General features: G+C 45.4%; 3 protein-coding genes across 11 annotated transcripts; 2 read left to right on the top strand and 1 right to left on the bottom strand.

Annotated features, from left to right (window-relative positions):
- Positions 1-2: 2 nt before the first annotated feature.
- On the bottom strand, positions 3-7,441 carry LOC132258337 (transport and Golgi organization protein 2). 2 transcript variants are annotated; one of them, XM_059755618.1, is made up of 5 exons: positions 7,166-7,441; positions 934-1,085; positions 747-869; positions 568-688; positions 3-444 (listed from the first exon to the last, which is right to left on the bottom strand). In XM_059755618.1, the coding sequence occupies exons 2-5, from the start codon at positions 1,076-1,078 to the stop codon at positions 15-17; spliced, it is 819 nt and encodes a 272-aa protein (XP_059611601.1). In that variant the 5' UTR covers positions 1,079-1,085; positions 7,166-7,441; the 3' UTR covers positions 3-14. The 2 variants fall into 2 exon arrangements, with proteins under 2 accessions (XP_059611601.1, XP_059611603.1); XM_059755620.1 differs by lacking the exon at positions 7,166-7,441 and adding an exon at positions 1,322-1,658.
- LOC132257378 (uncharacterized) lies at positions 2,822-5,825 on the top strand. Its single transcript, XM_059754245.1, has 4 exons — positions 2,822-4,324; positions 4,387-5,017; positions 5,230-5,479; positions 5,545-5,825. Exons 1-4 carry the CDS (start codon positions 3,924-3,926, stop codon positions 5,730-5,732), a joined length of 1,470 nt encoding a protein of 489 aa, XP_059610228.1. The 5' UTR covers positions 2,822-3,923; the 3' UTR covers positions 5,733-5,825.
- On the top strand, positions 6,620-24,207 carry LOC132258333 (mucin-17-like). 8 transcript variants are annotated; one of them, XM_059755613.1, is made up of 8 exons: positions 6,620-6,980; positions 14,878-15,245; positions 18,675-19,128; positions 19,500-19,656; positions 19,726-19,906; positions 20,154-21,254; positions 21,318-21,481; positions 22,302-24,207. In XM_059755613.1, the coding sequence occupies exons 2-8, from the start codon at positions 14,897-14,899 to the stop codon at positions 22,551-22,553; spliced, it is 2,658 nt and encodes an 885-aa protein (XP_059611596.1). In that variant the 5' UTR covers positions 6,620-6,980; positions 14,878-14,896; the 3' UTR covers positions 22,554-24,207. The 8 variants fall into 8 exon arrangements, with proteins under 8 accessions (XP_059611596.1, XP_059611595.1, XP_059611594.1 ...); XM_059755612.1 differs by having other exon boundaries at positions 19,723-19,906; XM_059755611.1 differs by having other exon boundaries at positions 19,470-19,656.

Below are 24,207 nucleotides of genomic sequence, written 5' to 3'. Positions count from 1 at the left end.
CGAACACGTTGACATCATAGCTGTTGTTGAATGTGCGTGTGCTTCCACTCGCCATCGGGATCTGTTCCCACCATGGTCTCCTCGTGGAAATCCATCCGGTTCTGTGCGTCTATCAAGATCACAGTCCGCGTGCGACTTCCGTAGCCCTCGGCGGGCATTTTCACACACACCGAACTCAGTTTCTCCGCCCAGTTGGGCGCTCTGCGGCTCAGCTCTGCGTCTGGCCAGTGCTTCTCGTCGTCCTTGAGGAATTCCATCAATTCGCGCACTAGATTCTCCCTTCCGGCCGACTTGACCACCTGTCGGAACTTCTCTTTGCCGTGAAGCACCTTCCGCAGGGGAATTGTGTGCGGACTGTTGCCAAAGCCGAGAATCTCACCGCCGGGGAATTCCTCAATTCCCGGTGGTGCGTTGCTGGTGTGAAGAATTGAGGCACTTGAGTCGCTGAAATATTACATATTTCATTAATTATCAAATTGGCGGGAGAAATTAGACATTAATTTCTTCTGTAAAGTAACGGATAAACTCTTCTTTTCTACGTGATTAAACAAATAGTGATATTCTTACTCAAATTCAATAGAAACCAGATTGAAAGAGTTGTAAATCTCATGCTGTTCCACCAATTGTTCAGAGTATTTGCGATTTGAAAGGTTTCCTGAGACGTAATTACTCACGATTGGTCCTCTTCCTGGAGAAAAAATTAATATTAGTCAAGAATTTGATAGATATTGAAGAGAGAAACTCACCCAAAGCATTGGGATTTCTCTTCTCGCCTGTGATGTTTAGCAGAGCGCCTATCTTCGTCACGCCGTTTTTGGAGCCAAGAGCCAGCCAAGTTCCTCCTTCTCGGCCTGGTTCCATGTCGCGTCCTTTGGGAAGGTGAACACTTGATTAACCTTAGAGATCAAGAGTCTAAAAAACCTTAATTTTCACCTCCGAAGACGTGAGGATGAGTGTCAGTCCATGCTGAGGCTGGAAGTGCTGGTCGCGCGTAGGCTTCATCTCGATTCGCGGCCAGAATGAGTTTGTAGCCATTGCGAGATGGATTGGCAGTTGCAACGAAGAAGAGAATGCACATGTTTTCACTGCTTAAAGTAAAAGTTGCGTGAGAGATTAAATGCTGTCTTGTTCAGATGGAGATTGTGTGGGTTTTTTCTGTCTATAATTCGTTGTTGAGATGACATCACTTCCAACAGGCAGAATTAAATATTTTAGATGATGGCAAATCACTGGCAAATTTTTGGGGGTGTTTTTGGCATCAAAACAATTCACTTTTGCTGAAGAGTGAGTAATTGGTAAATGGTGAAGACGCTTTTCTCACCCGCAATCGTTCCAAGACGTGAACTTTGATCAACTTTGAGACACTAATACCTCGCACTCGAGTCCCGACCTTTAATCCAGAAATATTCCACCGAGTGGCGGAGTGAAATCGAGTTATTGAAGAAGTTTCACGAGTAGTTCCTTCTTTGGAATGCCACAATTTGTAATAGTTGGGTGTGATATACACAGTCAGCAGCAGACAGAGAATATTTGACTATGTGTGGTGAAACAATGAAGGAGTGATTAAAAGTTTTCGTCACACTGATAAATTTTGTTTGTCTCGCCCGCACTTTTTCCCCTCCTGTTCGCTCCCTTTCTTTCACTCCGTGCAGTGCGACTAATGAGGAGATTAATTTGTCAAGTCAGCAACGCGCGAGTCTTTCGTGTGAAATACACTTGAGCGGCGATTTACAGGCCACTATCAATGGACAGAGACTTTTGGCATTGATAGGGAGAAAGAAAGCGAGACAGCGTTGCATAAGATGCCAATTGCTGACAAATCCCACCGCATGGGAACGACCGCTCGCGAGGGGCGATAAAAAGAAGAGGGGGTCAAGAAACTTTTCGCATAAATACACATTTGTCTCTCTCCAAATTCTATAATGTGCAGAATGTGACTAAATCGCTGTTTTCCTCTGCGAAGTACGTAAAAACTACACCCACACTTTTCACAGGTTCTTGTAACCTATTTAAATTGCCATTGTTTGCCTTGCTATTCACATCCTGTTTACCTATTTTTTTGAAGTTCATTGGCAAGCGCGCGTTATCATGGGAAGGGCGATTTATTCTGTAATATCTTCGCCTCACGATAAGACTCAGTGAGACAACGCGGGAGAATGGAATCATATTAGGCGCCATCAGTGAATAACGAAGTTTTTAAATTCTCATTTCTTCGCAATTTCATGTGCATGATAGAAAATTCGCAGAACTGGAAGATTGCAGAAGGAAGAGTAAATGCTATTTCCTCCTTTCAATAGAATGCACCGCGCATTGATAGAATTAGACTCACAGATGCAAGAAAAATTGTGGAAAAGTAATCGACACATGAGACTTATTTACTCCTGAATTGCGGCAAATGCGTTGTAAAGCATTTTTCAAGATGTCAGAAGAGATTGAACCGCGTATTTTTTAGTTACTTGATATTGATACATTTAGAACTGCATAATTTAATTCTTTTAAATCCGGACGACACACAAGAAACCCTAGCAATGTGATTGATTATGAAGAAAATAATTGGAATATTTTTATACAAGATTTTGCATTGAAAAATAATAGTCAATTCATGCTAATGGGTGGAGCTTTCAAGTAGGCGTGGCTTCTTAAATACCCAAATTTTAACAAAGACTAGAATTGCAGGTGGAAAAAGTCTAGTTAATTGAGTAAAACATCGAGAATCTGACTACGAGAAGCAAGACAGCGTTCAAGTTCTGTGTTTGATCAACGTACAAATCACCATACTTGCTGCGGCACAATATTCATAACGATCTTATGTACAGAGATCGCGTTACAAGGTCGCGCAACTATTTCCTCTTCCACACACGCGCGCGCTCGCCTCCAATTGCTCTCGGGTTGCATTGTGCAAATTGATTTTAGATGACGGATCTAGAGAGATGCGCAATCTGGCGGGTTAACGACCTGCCTGAATGCTGAGAACGTGTGCGAATAGTTTGCTGGAAAATTAATCAGTATCTGAGTTCAAGGTGGGCATGCTATCGGTCGTCTTGGGCGCAATTGAGCGTGTCACGTTGAACAGAGACCACGTGGTTGCTGGGCTGAGCGTGTATTGGACGCGCTGAACTGACCCAATTTTCATGATGTATCATCTAACACATTCTGCATTGTTCCCATTGACCGATAACGAGCGATCTTGACCTTCGCGAGAGCGCTTTTTGAGGAAAAACCAAGTCCAAGTTCGTTCACACGCGCGCACACCTTTGCTTGGCTGTTGCAATGTCACAATCTCGATTAGATTCTGGCGTAGATCAATATTTGATAGCGACACAGAAATAAATAGAATTGAAGTTATTGAATTGGGAAATGATAATATTTTCCTCAAGTGTCGACGATCTAGATTTTGCTATATTTTTGCAATATACAAATAATAATTGTGAGGAAATGCGAACGACTTAAAGTTGCAATTGGGCAGAAAATTGAGCGAAAAAGTGGAACATGACAAACGGAACATCAATTGATATACTGATAGAATTGTAATCCAGATAATGGGCGACAAATACTCGATCTGCAGAAGAGTTCAAGGACTGCCAGAAATGTATGGCCACTGGATTGGTGTTGGAAATCCTCAAATACTCGCCATTCTGTGATGTGATCTGATCGAGAAAGGAATTCGTGTATGCGATAAGGTGTTGTTTTGTAGTTTCGTGTGAGCATTTTTATCTGGGTCACAAAAGTGAATTTTATCAGGGCGCGCAAAGGTGTATTTGAGGAAAAAAAACGCGCGCGCGCCAAAAGCTGAGTCTGTGTGTCCAGGAAGAGGCAAAATTTGAGGTGGAAACTTGGAAAATTTTTCATCGCCATACCGATAAAGGGTGTTGGACACATACACAGACTGTGTGGAATCTATCGATTGACAGAGCAAATCACAAATGGACAGACTTTTGCGCTGCGGATATAAATGCAATAGGAGTGGAGGTCAGGCGTTAGTAAATTACTGGCCGGTGTGCCATAGACGTCCAATTTTGTGGAGAGAATCCAGCCTTTTCCCGCGCTTTGCTGTCCCCTTTCCAATTGCCATTGCCGCTGTGCATTCGTTAAGTGTGTCTTCTCTGTTGAAACCGAAAAAAATGGCCGACAACGCCGGGAATATTGAACTGCCCCAGTATGTTATCGACGAGATCAAGCAATTAGCCGAGAGTGTGGATATGGTGAAGCCCATCCTCAGGGTGTCCCAAGGCTCGAGGAGCGGTGATAACTTTTCTGGGGACGTGTTTCGAGTCATAGCGGTGTCTGAGGATGGAACAATGCCAGATGAAGCGTCCAAAGACAGGTTTGTCCAGCAATTCCCTCGACAATTGTGCCTCCTTTCTCATGCCCACATCTCATCCACAGGCTGATCTACCAGAAGGAGCTGCACCTGTTCGTGAAACTGGCACCACGGACCGACATGAGGCGCAAATTGTACAAATCTGTGTTGTGTTTTGAGCGCGAAAGATATATGTATGACGTCATTCTCCCGCGCTTTCAAGTGTTCGAGCGCAAGTACCTGAAGAGCGCCGACAGATTCCACAACTATCCGCAAATGGTGATGTGCAACCTACAGGAGAACCAGGAATACCTCGTCCTGAACGATTTGCGGCGCGAAGGCTACTGGAGTCCCAAACGCTCCACGCCACTAAATATCCATCAGTGTCGCCTTGTTCTGGGCACAATGGCCAAATTCCATGCCATCTCTTATGCCTTCAAGGATCAGCATCCCGAGGAGTTCACCATCTTGACCTCAAAACTCATTGAAACTATGTTTGCCACGCCAATTACGACGGACATGCTGACGTTCCTCTCCAAGAAGATCGAATATGGCCTCAGCACTCTCACTGAGCCCGATGATGGCGAGTACAAGCGGCGCTTGGAGAAGTTCGGGGAGAGCTTCACCGAGAACATGATTTCCTGCGTGCACGTGAAAGATTACGGCGCCATCGTTCACGGCGATTCCTGGATCAGCAACCTGATATTCCGCTTCAAGGTGAGAGATTGATAACATCACGCTGTAATTGCAAGGGGGAGATAATATGATCTGAAGCGGTGTACACAGCTACTTAATCAAATGTTTCTTTCCTAACAAATTACATCGATTGAGCAGAATTGAGAAAGTGTCAAGAAAAATGGTGTACGAATTTAACCCATAAAATCTCCCTTTTGTGTAATTATTTTCTCAACACTCTGTTTTTGCCACAGAACAACGTGGAGGAGGAGGTGAAACTGCTGGACTGGCAATTGAGTCGGCACACAACTCCTGTCCTGGACTTGGCGTACTTCATCTTCTGCTGCACCGATGAGGATGTGCGAATCCACTTGCCCGAGCTCCTGGATCAGTACTACGACCAGCTAATCCGTCGCATCGACCGATTGGGCAGCAGAGGAACTGATCTCTATCCCAAGGGCGTCTTCGATGATCACTGCAAGCGCTACATGAAGTATGGACTCGGTAAGACAACTTCAAAGCCTCCAATCTTTCCTCAAATCCTAATTCTCTCCATTGCAATCTTCCAGGCCTGGCTCTGATGACGCTGCACTCCGTTACCAACGATTCCGAGAATATGCCAGACGTGGTGCCGATACTTGAGAATGCGAATTTCGCAGAGATGGAAAGTATCGCAGGCGATCTGGCCAAGAGTCCCGCCTACATCAGCCGCATGTCCAAAGTGATTCGGGACGCTGTGAGGTTTGGATACATCTAACGCGTTATTTTACCCACTGAAAATGTATTATTCGATTTTACCCCCCAATGTACAGCTTTCATTATAAAAATAGATTCTCTATGCATGTAAGAATAGATAGTTTTTCATAAACTTAAGGATACACTTTCTCAAAGGGATTTGTTTCTGAATTGCTAGATAAAATTTTTGTATAGTTTAAATGCCTCTACATTCAGTCCGAAGCCGGAAAGCATGTAAACACTTTGTTGGAGTTTTTCCATAGAAATCACAGCTATTGTGAGTGAATCCTTGACGTTGTCTGACGCTTTATTTACCCAGGAAAGTCAGAGTAGGAATATTCAGATGTTTTTTTTGCCTTTTTGCATAAATGCCTTGACAACAAGAATGATTATTCAGTACTGTGTTGCATTTGAAAATTCCCTCCAAAATTATTTACAACATAAAGAAAGCAAAGGTACGAATGAAAAAGCCTCCTTGAAGTTCCCCAAAACCAATAGGAGAGCCTAAGCAACCCTTTCTGACTGTGCTTCCCTTTGGCAGTGTAAGGAATCAGCATTCCTGCAAGCGTGCCAGATTGCCACGCGATGTTCTGTCTCATGTGCGCGAGCGAGAGGACTGTTCGCTGCCTCGGAGACTAGTTGACTCATGTGGACACGCACACAGGCGCAGGCCGTTCATGACCAGCTGCGCACAAAACCCACTACAATTATCGCGACGCGCTGCCTATGCAAAAAGTGATGATGCATCATTCTCTCTCTCATGATTACCCCCACCCGCTGACCCTTGTTTATCACGTACGCCATGCTGATGCGCGAGAAAGGGTGGGAGGCATTGGCTGGCACAGGACAGGCTTCTGGGTGGTGTGACTTGGATGCGGCTGAGGCGAGTGCAACAGTCAAAGATGGTGTTTACTGCCTCAGAATGACCACGTATGGAGCGCGTGGGGAGAGGGGAAACGCGAGCTTTTCACACGCGATGCCACTATAGTCGTCTCGCTCAGTGTCGCCATCTCTGTCGCTCCGCGAAACGCAAGCCGACGAAATGGCACGGAGTCAGCTTCGTGGGCTATAATGTGACTATTCGGTCCGAGTGTGTGGTAAGGTTGGAAGTTGAACAAGTGAAGTGTCTTCAACTGGTTAGCATTTCTCCTGTGTGAACTCAGTGTTGGTCTCAAAGGTTTTTCCGCTAAAGAAGCGTACTATATATGGTGCCTGGAACACTTGAGTCCTAGACAGAGATCCTTCGTTTTAGTGTGTTTCTCTCGCCCAGGTTAGTGAATGATGAAATATATTGAGCTTTTTCTCCCTCTCACTCTCGCACTCTTGAAATTATTTACACGTCACTGTATTGTTTTGATGGAGAAAAAAATCGTGATTTCATTCTCAGCACAGCGTGATCCAAAAGCCGATGTCCAATTGGGCCGTTTTGGATCAGCCGTGAGAGTGTTTACTTACAAGAAAACGGACTCGCCGATGAGTCAATTTGGTGAGCGCGATTGGTAATCTCCACACAACTTCCTACTTATTTGGCACTGAACTATCCTGTCGCTTTGTGAAAGTCTCGCTGGCGCGCTGAGGCCTCTCTGTGTGGATGTGTTTGGCAACCTCGGCGCTTCATTGCGCCCCACAGTCAGGCATGGCCGAATGTAGCGTTCTGTGTGGGGAAATTACTAATTACACGTACTTAGTCGCTCTCCCCAGTGAGATTGCCACCTAGAATTGTACTAATTTCCATGCTGGCAAGTGTGTGCGCCACCCAGTGCGCCTCCATGATTGGTAACTGATTCCCCAAATACATGTGATCATATGAGCACGCGTGACATGGTGATTTCACGGTGTAGGTCCGCGCTGCATGTGTGTTGGGGCACGTTGTATGCGTCAGTTCGGTCTGGGGTTCCACCGAACACATCGGCAGACACTGAATGTGACCGGGCATATCAGCAAGGCAATGCCGCAGAGATAGAGAGAGCAGGGAGCAAGCGAGAGGTCCCAAGACATTCTGGAGAGAGAATTGCTCCTTGTAAGAATACGAATTCTTTTTTCCACCATGAAATCTCGGGAAGTATCATGTGAGAGTCAGTGTACTCCAAGGGTCTACCCACACTCTCAATGGCGAACCGCTGCCGCGAAAAGCAACCCGACAAACACCCATGCGACGTTGTGACAAAGAAGCTTGCGAAGAAGAAAAATCAATTTGCCAACATATAAACGCAATTGGTTGAACGGCAAAAAAGGCCGAGACAAACAGAAATATCAAGTGAAATTCGCAACAAGGTAAGTGGAACTTTCCACGGTCTCACAGGTCGCGCGTTCATTTTGATATGGGGGAAAACCGTGCACCAGTGAAAGGTGGGAAATGCGAGCGGAAAATATATGCTCTCGAAGATATCCAGATAGTCTAGCCATGTTTGGTATGATATTATAGTTGTGTGGAGAGCAGAGAGAGAAAAAAGGGATGGTTTGTTTGCATTTGGCACAAACCTGTGTTGTGAACGTGTTTCTCCAACACCACCAAAGCGCATTGGGATGCTCCGCAACAAACGTGGTGTGCCTAAAATAAGACCAGCAACAACTATAGAGTTGTCTCAAGTCACTGGCTTGATCAAAGTTGGGATTGTACATAAGAGAGCCTCTCCATGCGAGGCTCTTGGCGTTTTACAGACATTTTTATCAAACTCTTACACTCTTGGGCAATCGAGTCCCACACTTTTTTCGCCTCTCTCTCTCGCGATGCGCGAGAGAGGCCGGCTCGGACCCGACCATACCGAATGAAAGTGTAAATTGTTGCACTTCAATTCAATCCACCATGTCTGATTGAGTTGGATGAGTTCCTATAGTCGCGCTATCATACGCTATGTACATGGGCTTCGCCTATATGCTGCGATATGTACGCTATATGCACAATATAGCATCATTATACTGTGGCGTCAGTTTAGTGCTTTGTTGAATCAGATCCCGTGTATGTGGTACTTTGTATCTTATATGGCACATAACCATCCATTTCACACACATAACGAAATGTGAAATGCCTACCAAACCACCAACCCACGTCCTCTCTGCCTGCAAAATGCGCCCGGTTTCAGCCGCTCTATCAAGGGTCTGTGCTGACCTGCAGGCGACCTATCTTTCCCCCGAAATTGTCTATCGCACACCTGATAAAAGTGCGAAGAGAGTGGCCCAAAAAATGCATGGAGTGTGTGTGTTTTTTTTTCTTAACAGTACTCAGCAATTTACGGGGAGTTACTCCAGATTAGGCCGCGAGAAGAAAACAGAGAACAAACAGTAGAAGAATGGAATAGAAGTACTCGCGAGGCGCATCGCTCCCCGCACCTCCGACGACCTTCCATTGGCGGTCTAGGGCCAGATAATGTGGCTAAAAACTGTACATTTCGTGACAGATCCAAAAACTAAACTTTGAAGATTCTTGATTCTGTCAATAATCACTGACTTAAACATAATAATTGATGTGTTGGACTGCTAACTCTGCTCTAGATCCATCTAAAATTCGTCATATAATCTAAAAAAAACTGCTACTAACTACTGCAACTTTAATCCAACGTTAAGCCTTAAGTTAATCCAATTCAGGGAATTTACCTGCGTGCTCTGTCCTGGTAAACTCCATTAACCCATTTGACTTTCTCAATAGGACTCTTTCTAGCTCCTGAGGTCACTTTCCGGTTGATATGATTGTCCAAACTTATGTATGCACACTCCGATATATTCAGATATGTACTATGCTGGGCGCTTTTCCTCTTCCCCTTCCCTAAAGCAGTGCATATGGTGTGCGGGATCGCGATAGTGCGGCCCGGCCGGGGGGTGGATGGGGTCTGAGGGCGCCAGTGGCTGGAGGAATGGTTTTCATGGTGAATAATTCCGAAAGGACATGCCAATTGGATAGTTAATTGCAATATTTGCAGGCAAATGCCAAGTCCTCAGTCGTGTGTTTCCCCACCGAAGCCACTCAACTCGAGCGAGAGCGACGCGCTCTCTTTCGCACATTGAGCTCTCCAAGGCTCAGAAAAACAATCAGCAACGTGACGCATGCATGCTGGATGTGTGTGTCAATATTCATACTTTTCTCCCATACCTCAAGTACACACTCTCCGACACTCTCTCGGTGTGCTTTTTGGCATGGCGCGCGAGCGGGACGGCACGATGTGCGCTGGATGGTTGGAAGTTATTTTGTAAGCTTGACTGAGTAATTTTCTGTTACGACGCCCGCCATTGGTTGGGGATGACCTGGCTGTGGACACGTGAGCAACATCGAGCATGTGTTCGCTGTGCGTCGTAGCAAAACACAGGTCAGTGAGGAGACGGTCGTCTCGCTCTGGCCGCGGTGTGGCGTCCAATGTGGTGATCACACTATTCACTTCTCTTTTGCACGTGACTCGGCTTGTCACAGCGCGAGAGCGAGAGCCTGCGCTATTTGGCGAGTAGTTGTGAGTTCGGCTGCCACAGTGTGGATTTTCCATCCCGTTGCTCGAAAAGAGTGTGTGCTGACGAAAATATTTCCATTCTGCCCAGTGTCTGATTCAGTTTCACTCCATACGTTCCCACTCCCGTGTGGTCTCGAAGAAGTGGTAAGTTGGGTAGTGGCCTAGCCTGTGCGACCTAGCTCAGCCCGGGGCAGCGCCGCGTATCCTTGGCCAAGGGGGGCTCCTTCGGGTGAAAGTGAAATCATACTTTTTTCCGCTCCTCGCGATTGGACAAAAAATGTAGGTGGCGTTGCGCAAAAACTGGTGATGTGTTTTAAAGCATAAAAAAGAGAACACTAAGCGTGTGTTCAGCATACATATTTCAATGCGTGGTGTGCTATCGAAAGTCAGGGCTTGCGATAGGTGTATGGGTGTTTTTTCTTCTTCGAGAAGTGCGACGGAGAGAGAGAGGAGGATTAATTTATTGGTGATGCCATAGGCGTGTGTAGAAATTTTGTGCAATATCACACATATTGGTGGTTCCCATTGAGATTTACGTGCTAATTGGGGCTGGTTTCTCAACGCCACGCCACAGTGTGTGCGGTGTGGGGGGCGCTTTTGCCTTTTTTTTCTCCACTGTTATCTAGCTAAGGATAACGACTTGTTTTCACAGCATTGCCTGGGAATAGCGTAACGCGCATTTATAGTTGGGGCGCCTCAGTATGCGGGCATGAACACTATGGTTGTGTGGCGTGTAACAACAAGACGGGCGCGCCCCGCGTGCGTGCCGCCCTCCCCTCCACCTTCCCCTCGCCGTACCACATGCAAAAGCTGTGTGCCGTGATGCCATATCCCGGTTCTGGCCGCTGCGACTGTGGTCGTGGGCAAACGGAACCTGAGTGCCACCGGGTTGGGCTTTTGGGCGAAATCGTGTATGCGCGAACGTCTCTCTCTCTTTCTCTCTCCTCGCCCAAGCTGGGGTGTGTGTTGGTGCGATGGCATTAACTCAGTGTGCGGAGGAAAGGGTCAGTAGTTTGAAAGAAAAAGGCGCTATTAGCCTGGAATTGTGGGGGGGGGGGAGGGGACTACCTCTGAGGCCTAACTCGCCTAGGGTGTGTATATGGCCAAATCCGGAAGCCGAAAACCCAAATGCTCATGAGATTGACGACGAACCGCAATCGCTAAACCGTCTCCGGGCGTCCAGGGTGAGAACATGAGCTCAGCAAAAGCAATAGGCATAAGTGAGCATAATTTATTTTACAGAAGAAGTGAAGAAAAAATGGAGAGAAGTACCTAATTACATTCAATACTGGGGGAATGGCTGTTTATTCACAAAGTCTCTAGTTCTTTTTTCCACTGTGTCGAGGCATGTATGCGAGGGTACTACATGAAAATGAGTAGATACGTATCAAGCACGCATACAATCAATAAAACTTTCACACTGTCGTATCGTTTGGCATTGTGTGATGTACTGTGTGAGAAAAGTCTCCTGAAAGTATTGATGTTACTCGGTTTTTGGGCTGGAGGGACAGAAGAGGCGAGGGCAAGTAGAGGAGACTATTCCAAGTGGGCAGGGAATCAGATGAACTCCTTCGAAATAGGCAATGAGGTCTAGGGATATGGAATATTCATTAAGAAAGGAACAAGTGCTGTGCGGGCAGTAAATACAAATTAATTGTGAGCCACTGCTGAAAATGTGCACTTCTGTCGCACTCCAGCGTGCATATATAGTGTCGAACACAATGATGTGTATGGTTGTGGGGCATGGAGAGTGTAATGAGGCCCACATAGCATGCACATGAGCACAGCAGAGCACATGACAGTGACGGTAGTCGAGCGAAGCACCGCTCAGGAGTGGGTCGGGAGGGACGAAGGGTAGGCCAAAGCCTGGGCGCTGATGTGAAGGTGTAAGACCGGGATCTCGACACTTGAAAGAATATTCCTCTGCACACCCCTTGAGGGGGGCGCCACCTTGAAACGCCGTGAAAGGCTCGGTGTTTTTGCACAGTAATTATGAGAGGTACAATTTAGGGGTGGCGAAGAGAGATTAACAATAAACCCAGCACACGCTAAATGGGTAGTAAAAACGCAGTCTTTTCAGCACAAAATCACTTACACAAGCTGAATTTTCCGTCCTCCGCCCTGGGGGGTGCTATGAAATTTTCAGAGAACCTCCAGCAGGGCGTCAGTCCGATTGATTGAAGTCATGCTAGTGCCGCGCTGCAAGGTTGATTCTTTCAAAATTTGCCTATTTAACAAACATGTCTCTCCATCCGCCATTTTAAAGGGCCACAGAAATGTTCTTTTTATCAAATACTTCGGATTTTGCCGGTAGAATTAGACTAGGATTTTAATATATTGCAGCTTAAATGAAGATCTGTCCAATAATACTCAGCGAGACTTTTTTATTTGGATGAAATGCCAATCAATAGACAAATCTTCCTCCTGACATGAACCTTATGTACTTCTGCTTGGCAGCAATTCAATTTCCTGCGTGATGGTCTGCACTGAGGGAGAAAAAAAAGAGATTCGGGGAGCGAGCGAAAAAAAAGCGTACATAGCATGGGAATATGTAAATTTTCCGATATCACCCTAAATGGTTATCCATCATTTATAATTTACAAGTGATGTATTATCTCGGTTTGGCGAAATAGTTTGGTTTGCTTGTCGAGCGGCTGAGTGACGTCACGGAGGGCAAAAAATTAGGGGCTCCTAGAGTGTAGCGCCTGGGAAAACAGGTGTAGAGAGGGAGAGGGAAGAGTGTGTGGCGGAGTCCTAGAGCCTGGGTGTGAAGCGGCGCGGCGTCATATTTTGTGTTGATTGATTAAAACACTAAAGCCGTATAACACACGCTTACGAATTTACGGACACTAGAGAATGTGAGCGTCAGATATGTACAATGGCAGATGTATATATGCTCTGCTGGATGGGATGTAAGAGAAGGCCTAAGAATTGTCTGCTGGCGTGGCGTCACTCTCTATGGTTGGAAAATGCGTACGTGCGACTTTCTTTGTTTCGGCATCGGTGCGTTTTTTGTTGTCATCAACACACCATTTGACGGTGTGATGCCGAAGAGAGCAATTGCGACTCGGTGTGTGCAAGTCTCGCTGTCAATAATGGATGTGTACCTACATAGGAGTCACACAGTGGGGTTTATAGATTGGCGCATCGCTTGATTAAGAAATTAATACCTTATGAGAAATGTGTGCCCATAACTGCCTACCTCATACGCATGAGCATACAATATTCTGGGTGACAAGCACATTATACACACGACTTTGTCAGCGATAGTGGGAAAAATCTGGGAGGAAATTGGTGAGACAACTGTTAACAAGACTCCAATGCTATATTACGAAAGTTGCCTCGTAGCGAATGCTACACAAAGAATGGAACGTGTTTGGGAAGTAGAGAGCGGCTTCTGGGGTTGGAAGATGTGCTCAAGATTTCATACTTGATCATGCATAAATGATAAATAGGAGTTTACTTCTGTGCAATTGCAGGGTGGGTGTTGCACCCTACAATGTCAGGAGAATTGTGGAGGAAGTATTGAGGCATTTGGGGAAGAAGCAAAAGGAGGAAAAAAAAAACACAAGAACCAAATCTCTGGCTCTCATGTCATTTCCAGGGAATTTTACAATCAGCGCGAGGGAGAGGTCGAGCAGCATGCCTCGTGGGTTAGACAGAGAGCACTGGCTGTTGAGTGTTGAGCATACATATGCACTTGGGAGCGCACACGGACGCGAGAAAGTGGAATAAATAATAAAAATAATCCAGCGCATGGTCTGATATCCCCGGGAAAACGTGTTTTCAGCGAATTCATGCACTCGGTCGCGTTCGGCTGGCGTCGGTGACCTTGTCATTCATATGTTTTGTCATTGTGCCGAGAGAGACGGCGCGATGTGCACGCGAGAGGGACGGCGCGGTTGTGCAACACAGTCTCAGGTTGTTGAATAGAGCACGCGTGCTTGTATGCACTGAAGGAGCAATCGAAGGGGAGGGTTGGAGCAGTGCAGCCATAGGCGACTAGGAAAATTCCGAGAGAGACGACAGCGAGTCGGTGGGAGCGGAAAGAGGACGGATAGATGAGGGTGTTCAATGAATAAATGAGCGCGATGCAGCAAGAAGCGAAGGAGACAGAGTCAGTGATAGTGATTCCGCGAGAGAGACCATCGAGTGTGTCCTAGCGAAGGGGGGAGTGTTGATTGTGCAAAGTTGCGGGGGCGGTTGCGCATAGTGCCGGAATCGAGGATGAACGGGGCTTCGGCGTTTTTGCATACACAGTCAAGAGGGAAGTTGGAGGAGGCGAAAAAGGGAGCGCTTTCGCCGGACGGGAATTTTGGGAATTGTGATGGCTGAGTGCCGCCGCGCTCTCTGGATGGTTGGTTGTGATTTTTTGAACACTCCAGTTTGTTTGAATATCGCAGACGGAAAATTTCATGCTTGGGTGATGATATCTCTGTCCATACAAAATGTGTACATACATAATGTTGATTTTTTGCCTCCTCAAGAACACCGTGTACCACGCGATGCTAAATAGTGATACACACACACGCGCATGCACACATAAGTGGGTCTGTGTTGGTGCGAACGCGTCTTGATTTGAATATTTTGTGCTTTATTCGGATATTAGCACAAATTATAACTGTTAATGCTTGCTATCGTATTCACGAGGCGAATGAACATTCAGAAAAAAAAAAACATAATTTTGCAAAATAGGGAAAGACGTTCACACTTCCTTTTCATTTTTTTCAGATATTCTCTTTGTGGTAATATGACTTCAGCACTGGATACACTTTTGGAGGCGGCAAAATTCATAGAACAGCAGGAGGAATTGTCAAGACAACGATCCATATCATCAGCTTCTGGTCAAGCGACATACGCCACATCATTCCCACCTCTGTCCAGCACAGCTTCTGCAGTCACAGCGTCATCGCACATCTTGCAGAACAACACAAATCAACCGACGAACATTGTTCGCTATGTCCACAATCAACAGGCGGCGTCGCCACTGGGGAGTCCGGTTCTGAGCAGCAGCACCTCGACGGCGAGCAGTGGAAACATCCTGCTGCAGCAGAACCAGCAATTCCCCACTCTAATTCGCCTCGATGGCAACGGCACAGGTAAGAGGACTCCAATCACTCTGCCTCACGCAATTCCTACCAATCATCGCCAGAGTGACAGGGAAAGCTCGTGTTTTAGCTCGGAAAGTCCTTTCAATTCATCTTTGAAGATGATTTCGTAATAGAATTTAAGTCTCTTTTGGAAGTCCAGAATTGTCACAAATAATCGCCAGGAACACTCTGGAGTTTGAGAAGAAGGAGTTGACCTTCGAACATGACAAGTTCTGTAGAGTTGTAGGTCAGTTTGTGACCTTTTCAAAATATCATGCCTTCACCCAATCCATTAAAGGCAATTTTGCTATTATGATTTGCAGAGCAGTAAAGTTGTACTGAACACGATTTCAGTAATTAAAATTATTAAAATCTTCATGAGATCTTTCATGATATTAAATAGCTTGATTTTTCGTAAGAAAAATTTATATGAATTTTTGAATTTTCACTCTGAAAAATTGCGGTATCTTTACACTTGCGTTCTAGAAAATATTGAAATTGAAATTCAATCTACTTCTTTGCTGCAAATTCGCGATAGTTGCACCTTTAGTTTGATTTTTGGGGACAATTGAATGCACAGACAGAAATATGAATTTGGGCTAAGCGAATGCATTTGAGAGTTATCAAATGACGATAAAACGCGTGTATTGGAAAAATTCTCCAATCGAGCAACCAACCATAACAGCCGCGTCACGTGTACTGCCATCCATTAATGCTCACTATAGCACAAGTTGTATATAGATTCACTGTTTGATATGAAGTTCTTTTTTAATCACACTCTCGCCCAGTGTGAGCTTGCGGGGGGAAAGAGCGTGTGTTTGTGTGATAAAAATAGATGCATAGAAGCACTATTTGTGGCGATAAAATGGAAATTATACAGAAGAAGAAAAAAATCATACTTTCCTTCTAACTGCTTTTCTTGACAATTACAATTGGCGCTGAAGTGTGCGGGGAGAGGCGAAAAATTGCTAACTTACAGTAAAAGACACAGATCGTTTCACGTTTCTCGCCGCGTGCAGCTTACAAAGAACTTTTTTCGCCACATCTCTCAATATACACAGTGTTATAAGCGATGTGAGAATATGTCTATATTTTTCTTATTCGACGAATTTCCTTTCTTCTCCATATCGATAAAGCTCTCCTCACCAGAAAGACACACACTCTTTTATTGTTAGGCGTTTTTTACTCTTTGGTATATTTTGTGCGAGATAAAATGTGACAGAAAAAAAGTACGATAAACCCGTGGATATTATTCAAAGAGAAGCAGTTTGAGATGTGGCGAAAAAAGGGGTGAAAGAAGAGAAATATATACAAAGTAATGTATCTTGGAAATGCCGTCAGGCGAATTTAAATTAGAATATGGCAGAGAGGAGAGAAAAGAATGCTGCATCCTGTTAAAATTGCAAATAGGAGTGAATTTACACTTAGCAAAAATATTGACGATATGATAATGCATTTTGTCAGCGAGAAGAGTTGATTGGCATTTTCTCTCCAGAGGCCAAAGAGCTTTTTTCTCTCTCTTTCTCTCTCTCTTCTGTGCGAATTTGCGAACAAAGAATACAAGGGATATCGCATTTCGCGAGATATGAAATTCTAGTAAAAGTTGCTATGAAGATTTGATGCAACAATCAAAGGCAAATAATTGTATGTTCTCATAATGCAATTTGGTGAGATATCAAATTTATCACTGTGCCATTACATGAAGACTTTGGCTTTCCTGGGAGGGCGATTCTTGAGTGCAACAAAGCGACTGATATTGGGTTGAGCGAGAGAGTTTCCTGGTGAGCAGAGCGAGTGAATGAGTGAGTGATATTTGCGCTTGTGCATAGAAATATAGCGTAGAAACTCACATCGCGTCTTCTATAGAATTTCACACATTGAAATATATCGACAGCAGCGGTTTTTCCTCGCACAAAATGTCACTTTAAATAAGTGAAATCAGTCAATTGGTGCCATTTGATAAGTATGCATCGATAGAGCGCGCGAAGTGCAATTTTCTCGGGAATTTTCGCACAAAGTTTCTGAAGGGCCGTTTTGCTTTGAACACACTTTAATCATAGAGTTTTGGGCGCTGAGTATTTTTTTATTTAGTTCACTGATTCTTTTTGAGGGGTTTCCGAACGGAAGTGAGAAAGAAAAGGGGCGAAGATGCATAATGACAGCGGCGGGAGTTTCTGGAAGGGCCTGGAAATTTCAGGGTCAGGCTCTTCTGTGCGGGTCAATGAAGCACCTGAGACAATGTCGGAAGTGACATCACCATTCTACACGAGCACAGTAATAACTGATGTTGGAATTTGTGTCGGAATGCGAAATGTGAATCTGAATTGTGACAATTCGGTGTGTTTATATCCTCAGACGGCACGACACACCGTGACTAAAATACCGAACTGTTGCAATTTCGCCGTGTTCGCGAGTGATCAGATAAAGGCTGATGTGGCACAGAAGAGGGCAGATGGCGAGCTCTTGGCGGCCACTCAAGTCATCCGCAGGGACAACAGTGAGATCTCATGGCTCTACGCACAGGCGGAACGTATTGGCGCGTCCAGAGATTTGGCCATTGGCAAGACAATGTCCATGACGACAGCGGCAATTTTCAAGAACGCTCAACGCGGTGGCTGGAAAGGGCCCGAGAGCCCCATCAAGATCGCCCATGTGCAGAAACGCGATGCTCTGGCCACCATGAAGATGCTCAAACCAGCTCGCAGTGTTGCGCCGCCGAAGAAGAAGTGGATTCAGCACTACTTCAGGGGTTAGATTGCCTAGAAATAAATGCATTGATTCACGTGCGCCCTTACATCTTGCAATTGCACTGAGCGATTGACACAGATTCCTTCTCCACATGGCGTTGGCGTAGAATATTCGTTAAAATTACACACGGTCTCATTGCCAAGAGGCGCGCGGAAGGTGTGTGGGAGACAAATGTGTGGTGGTGTTGAGACGGGAAAGAATAGAATTGATTCTAGGCAGTGTTGATTTTGACCAGAGCCGCGTGTTGCCAGTTCACGTGTTGTGCTCTCTTGGCCTTTCGGCGGGGAAATGCCCGCTGAGTATCGCTGTGTGTGCACGCCTGGGGTGAAAAATTCACGGCGGCGCTCTGCTAGAGGCGTTCAGCGCAGTGGTGGAGTGAAATCATCCCTCTAGCTATCTTGATAAGATAAAGTACAATAATTAGACAATAAAACATTTAAAGTATTTTTATAAAAATTGAAGAAAAATAAGAGGAATACAAAAACAGTGTTCTTTCGTCGTCAGTTGTGATATTATCACAGAATGATTATGCTCACTACGCCTTTGTGCATTTTGCAGGGACTTTCATTTCCTGAAGTGAAGAAAGCCTTAGCATAATTGTCCATTATAGTAGGAATTTCGGGGCTATCATGCGAAATCCCGGGATTAAAGCAAAGATCTCTCATGTGTGCTATTGTCTCTTTGTTGCAGAAGAACCGCTCCTCAATGGGCACACAATCGCCACCCCACCGCTCGTGGTGTTCAGTCATCCGCCGCAGCAGCAGCACCACGTCCACAGCGGCAGCAGCACTCATTCCCCGTCGCCGCAGTCGTCGTTCGAGCTGTCGCGCAGCCGGAGCTCATCGGGCTCTAGCAACCACCCGGCGGCCGGCAGCAATGGCGCCGCCACGGCGCTGATCCACCACGTCCTCGTGGGCGGCGAGGATTCGTCGCAGTCGAGCCTGAATCTGAATGGCTCGAGTGGGTACTTGAGCGGCAGCAGCGGCACCTCAGTCACCGGCCTCAATCTCAGTGCGAACGGTGTCAACGCGGCCGCAGTGTCCGCCGTGGCGCTCAACGGCACGACCACAATGGAGCAGATCCAGTTGCAGGTCCAGCAGACGCCGACAGGACGCCGACGGACAACGAGTACAAACAGCAATGGGTAAGAGAAAGAGAGAGAGAGAGATTGTGGGCAGAGATCCTTAGCCGCAGGTCTGCGTGATGATGAATTTCTCGCCAGAATGCTCTTCATTGCATTAATAATGTGGTGTGCGGAATTCCAGCATGTCTCCAGAGTGACAGGGAATTCCTCTTGCTCTTGATTATTTAGAATTTAGAGAGAGAATATGTTATCATCACTCGGTCTGAGGTGCGGGATTTCAGTGACTGAATATAACTGGGGAACGGGGAATTGTGGTTCAACATTGGACATGTAGTTGCACAATTTGAGAGCAATCGGGTGTTTGGTGGGAATTAAAAGTATGTTGCCATGTGTGTGTCCAGTGGAATCCAACGTAGCCCATGCATTCTCAGGGCGGGAACGCGCGAGGTGCACAACAAGCTGGAGAAGAATCGGCGGGCGCATTTGAAGGAGTGCTTTGAGCAGCTGAAGAAGCAACTGCCGCAGATGCCGGAGGAGAAGAAGACGTCCAATCTCTCCATCCTGAGTGCGGCCATCCGATACATCCAGGTACAAATACTCACTTTGTGCGTAATGCAATGACTGATCCCTGTCTCTCGGCCATTCGGCTCTCAGCAGACACTGAAGAGGAAGGAGCGCGAGCTGGAGCACGAAATGGAGAGATTGGCCAAGGAGAAGATTTCATCGCAACAGAGAATTATTGTTCTGAAACGGGAATTGTCGTCACAATATGAGAATATTGACTTCTCTGCCATTCTGCCAGAGTCAGAAGTTCCAACAAACAGTATTCGTGAACGAGGTGAGTCAATCAATGTCCTCTTTGCAATGCTTTGCCACTATAGATAGCTGTGTTATCTTTGATATTGATACAATTATAATGAAGTTGTTGCTCATGAAAAGCAAATGCGAATTACTCGTGCATTGGCTCGTTTCTCATCGCAGCATAAATAATTTATGACAATAGCGACAATGCATTTGCGAGACGATGCAAATGAGCTTGTTTGTGCACCACAGACAATTCACTTCTCTCTTCTCTTTGATGGCAGAGTCATCGACTGAACCACCTTTGCCGCCAGGAACGCCCGTTCCAGTTCGCTACGGGTCGACATCCTCCCTGGCGAGCATCACGAACGCTGTGTCTCCGAGTCCTGGGCCTATTCAGGTGGCGAGCAGTCAGATAGGGTCTCCAGTGACAGCGTCGCCGACGAGAAAATCCACCGTTTCGCCACATCCAGCGATCTCTTCCACCGCCGTGGTGACAACGAAGCACCTCTTCTCCAGCACTTCGGCGCCTCTGGTCACGGACGCGAGCAGCGGTGGTGTGATGAAGATCGCCATGCCGGGCACCGCGACGTTCTCCAGTCCGCAGTCAATTGCCACAATCGGCGCCATCAACTTCACCACGGCCGACGGACTTACTCCTGGCATGCTGACGGCCACGAGCGCCACAATGCCGCTCAATCTCAACTCCAGCCATCATTCCCAGGGGCTACAGATTATCAGCTCGGCGGCCGTGGCGGCGAGTGGGAAGGACTTGATGGGGAAGAACGGCGTGCGGGCGCACGATCTGCGCGACACGTCGCCACCGAGTCTCGTGATCAATGGAAAGGAGCAACCGAAGCTGGATCTGCTCACGAGCGCCGCCGCCAGTGCCACAAAGCTGGACACAGAGCCGCCGACGAAGGTGATCAAACTGATCAACGGCAGTCTCGCGCTGGCGTCCATGGACAAGGAGAGCAAAATCATTCCATCCGGCCAGCTAACGCTGTCGCAAGTGATGGGTGGCAGCAGCCTGGTGGTGAGCCCGATTCCCTTCCTCACGCCGTCGCAGAGTCTCAGGGTGATCGGATCATCGCCCAACGGTTTGGCCACCATCGAGCTGAGCCCGGCCAGCGCGGCAACGCGGGCTCAGGCTCACCACACAGTTCCTCAAGCTGGCGGGGCGCAACTGCACAAGCTGCTGGCCACCGGACAAGCGCCCGGCGTCAGCACGGCTGCTGTCAGTGCCTCAGTGTCGTCCGTGACGCCAGAGTTGGCGCGCCTCCCCGGTGGCGCGGAGCTCAATATCCTGCCGGCGGGACCCAATGGAGCCATCTATCGCGGCCAGAGCGGCAAGCTGATCATGAACAATGGCATCACACTCAAAGGTGAGCATCCCGAAAGCACTAAACTGAGCCCATTCGCTCTAATTGACACTCTTTTTGGCACAGGAAGCGACACAACCAGTGCCAACAATCGAGCTGTCCATGTCGTCACGCCGATCCAGTCTAACTCCACGCCGCTGTCGGGTCTAACGCCAATTGTGGTGTCTCAGGGACAAGGCGCTGCCAATCTCGCTCACATCATAGCCTCGACCTCGCAACTGGCAGGAAAGGTGAGTGCTGAAGTAATCCTGCGCTTGAAGACTATTAATATTTTGGGTGGGAGATTCAAATATTTAATGTGAAACTACATTTTGAGAAAAATATTTGCCATGACAAACATCCGTTCTATTTCGGTTGGCATCTCAGTGGCACTTATCGCACTTTTCCTGATTTGCGTTAAGACTCTGTGACTAGACAATCCAGTGCTAGTCGAGCTGAACTGGAGATTTCTCAACTTCTTATTCTCAGACTATAAAATTTCATTCGAAGAAGTTCTTTTGCTAAACAACTTCATAATTTGTGGCATAAAAAGACAACAAGTACATAAATTACTGACTAGTTTATATATTTCCTGTTTTTTCGTTCGTTTTTCGATGACTCACGGTCAGTAAAGAATCATTCATTTCGACAATTTATGCCCAAAATATCAGTAACAGAGAACTCAACAAACAATAAATGTAACGAAAATTCATAAAAGAATCCTCTTATCGGCTTTTAATATCCAACTTTAGAATTGATTTCGTACGTTTGTAATAAAAGAAGCACATGACATGGAACTTAATATGTTTTGTTAACACGACCTAATTGTTGAGCGACGACCTTAGCCATCTTGGAATCACGACTTTCCCGATATAGGAAAAATTTGTTGAGATGTTTGATTTTCGTGCCTTATCAACTGCAAAATCATTAATGATGTTCGTGATTTGTATATTTCCGGCATTTTTACATTGGAAGTGTTACTAATGAAAAGGTGTTTGCTGTATTTTGGGCGGGGCAAACAAATGGGCGTAGCTTTGCACACTGAACCTAATATTTTCTCGCTCACTGCAGGTCGTGACAACGCCGCTATCCGTGAACGGACAGAGTCTGCCTCTGGTTCCGGGCACTCAGTACCTGAGCACGACCGTCATGAAGCCGATGGTCGTCGCCATGGCCAGCAGCAGCAGCAATCCGGCCAGCGGCGCCGCCACAGTGTCCACAACCACGCCCAGTGTCAACGGCCTCCCACCGAGCTCCTCGACCGTCGTGCTGCACCACGCGGCGCCCACGTCCATGGCCGCGAACGAGAACGGCGGCGCGTAATGCGGAAATCCTCACCAATTGCAACTCCTTGTTAGTAATCACAAATCACACGCTGCAAATGTAGAATGACTTTTCTGTGGGATTGCAGAGAGTAATTTCTCACATCAATTAGGCGTATTCTTTTGACACACAGACGCAAGCGATAGAGCCAATTTTTGGGCCGGCGAAGAGGTAATTCCATGGTGGAAAAGTGCAAAGAGAATGTGAATATTTTCACAGCTGATAGACACACAAAGGGGTGAGAGAGGAAAGTTGGGAAATTAGACAAAAAGCGTAGTCTTTCTGAGAAGCAGCCACACAGAAAAGTACATGTAAATAGATTTTAAAATGTATTTTGTACATTTAGCGACAAAGTGGAAAGCATACTATGAAGCATAAAGCATAGAGAATATTATGTCTAATAGTCACAATGAAGAAAAGAGAGAGAAAAACTATGGAGAGAAATTGTAGAAAATATTCCGTTTGTATTTTCAACATGAGAGAATAATTCTATCACACAAGAATATTTCTGTATGGTGCGTTTCTCATTATCCAAAAAAAAATATAAACCTGTAAATATCATATTTTTTAGAAGATACAATATATTTTTTGTACTTATATTTCTTATAGAAAAAAAACTATAAAAATGTGCAGTAAAAAATATTTCTACACTTTCATAACGTTTTAAATCCCCAGAATGGAAAAAAAATAAATTATTTTTACTTTGCTATTTTCAATGTTCTCGAGCAACAGCAAAATGTGGCTTCGTAGCAAAAATCTTGGCGGTTTCCAATTAATTACACTTGACACTGAAAAAATAGGGCACACAATTTATTTATCCTGATACTCAATAGCTTAACAAGAATGAGAAAAGTAAAATTTAATTATCGTATTAAATTTAATCTAGTCCAACATGTTATTATTAACAGATTTCTCTTTTCCTTTTGCCTTTCCACGGTTAATTTTTTTCAGTAAATCTACAATTTAACACTATAATTTACACAAAAAAAAACTTCTGTAACTCTTTTTTTTTACATAAAACACTATTTATATTCTCATTAGATGTTTTCGCTTACAAGGAGAAAAATGCATTTTACCACCTAAATTTTTTACATAGAATATTTTTACATTTACTTTTAAGTGTTTTAGTGCTTAGGCAGTTTTTCCCTTTTCGCGTGAAAGTGAGTATGACGGATTTGTAGCGAATAGCCAATAAATATTTTCGTTCTTGAAATATTGTTGTATAAAATATATTTAGCTCTTCTGGAGCGTGAGAAAATTGAACACAGATGGAAAAACAATGATTAGTCAAAAGAAAGCACGATCATCTCACTGAATTTTTGAAGAAGAAAAAAAAGTACTGTTGCAAAGAGTAAAGAATGCCAGAGTGGAAAGATCTTTCTATGAATATCCTAGGAATACACAAAAATTAGATCTTAACAATATTGCATGGACAGTGCGTGTGTGAATGCGTGAAGGAATGCATGAGAAGATGCAAAAAAATGTGTATATAATTTATCAGATGAAGGAACTTGAGAAAATATAAAATGATAGTACTACAATTATTGCATAAGAAGTGTGATAAGAATATAATTATTAATATGTAATACAGCAGATATTATAACAAGAAGAAAATCAACAAAAAACAGATTAAATAAAAAATAAAAATTATCAA

Source organism: Phlebotomus argentipes, unplaced genomic scaffold (genome assembly GCF_947086385.1).
Source record: "Phlebotomus argentipes unplaced genomic scaffold, Phlebotomus argentipes genome assembly scaffold_4, whole genome shotgun sequence".
Lineage (NCBI taxonomy): Eukaryota > Metazoa > Arthropoda > Insecta > Diptera > Psychodidae > Phlebotomus > Phlebotomus argentipes.
Note: the sequence above shows the minus strand (reverse complement) of the source record. Positions and strands in the feature narration are given on the sequence as shown.

Bases quoted from the DNA above. Each gene is read 5' to 3' on its own strand.
- LOC132257378 (XM_059754245.1), top strand. From the start codon at position 3,924: ATGGACAGACTTTTGCGCTGCGGATATAAATGCAATAGGAGTGGAGGT. The intron at 4,325-4,386 runs GTTTGTCCAGCA...TCTCATCCACAG, and splicing joins GATGAAGCGTCCAAAGACAG to GCTGATCTACCAGAAGGAGC. The intron at 5,480-5,544 runs GTAAGACAACTT...GCAATCTTCCAG, and splicing joins CTACATGAAGTATGGACTCG to GCCTGGCTCTGATGACGCTG.
- LOC132258333 (XM_059755605.1), top strand. From the start codon at position 14,897: ATGACTTCAGCACTGGATACACTTTTGGAGGCGGCAAAATTCATAGAA. The intron at 19,129-19,469 runs GTAAGAGAAAGA...GTGTGTGTCCAG, and splicing joins ACGAGTACAAACAGCAATGG to TGGAATCCAACGTAGCCCAT. The intron at 21,482-22,301 runs GTGAGTGCTGAA...CGCTCACTGCAG, and splicing joins CCTCGCAACTGGCAGGAAAG to GTCGTGACAACGCCGCTATC.
- LOC132258337 (XM_059755618.1), bottom strand. From the start codon at position 1,078: ATGTGCATTCTCTTCTTCGTTGCAACTGCCAATCCATCTCGCAATGGC. The intron at 870-933 runs GTGAAAATTAAG...ACCTTCCCAAAG, and splicing joins TCATCCTCACGTCTTCGGAG to GACGCGACATGGAACCAGGC. The intron at 689-746 runs GTGAGTTTCTCT...TTTTTTCTCCAG, and splicing joins GAGAAATCCCAATGCTTTGG to GAAGAGGACCAATCGTGAGT.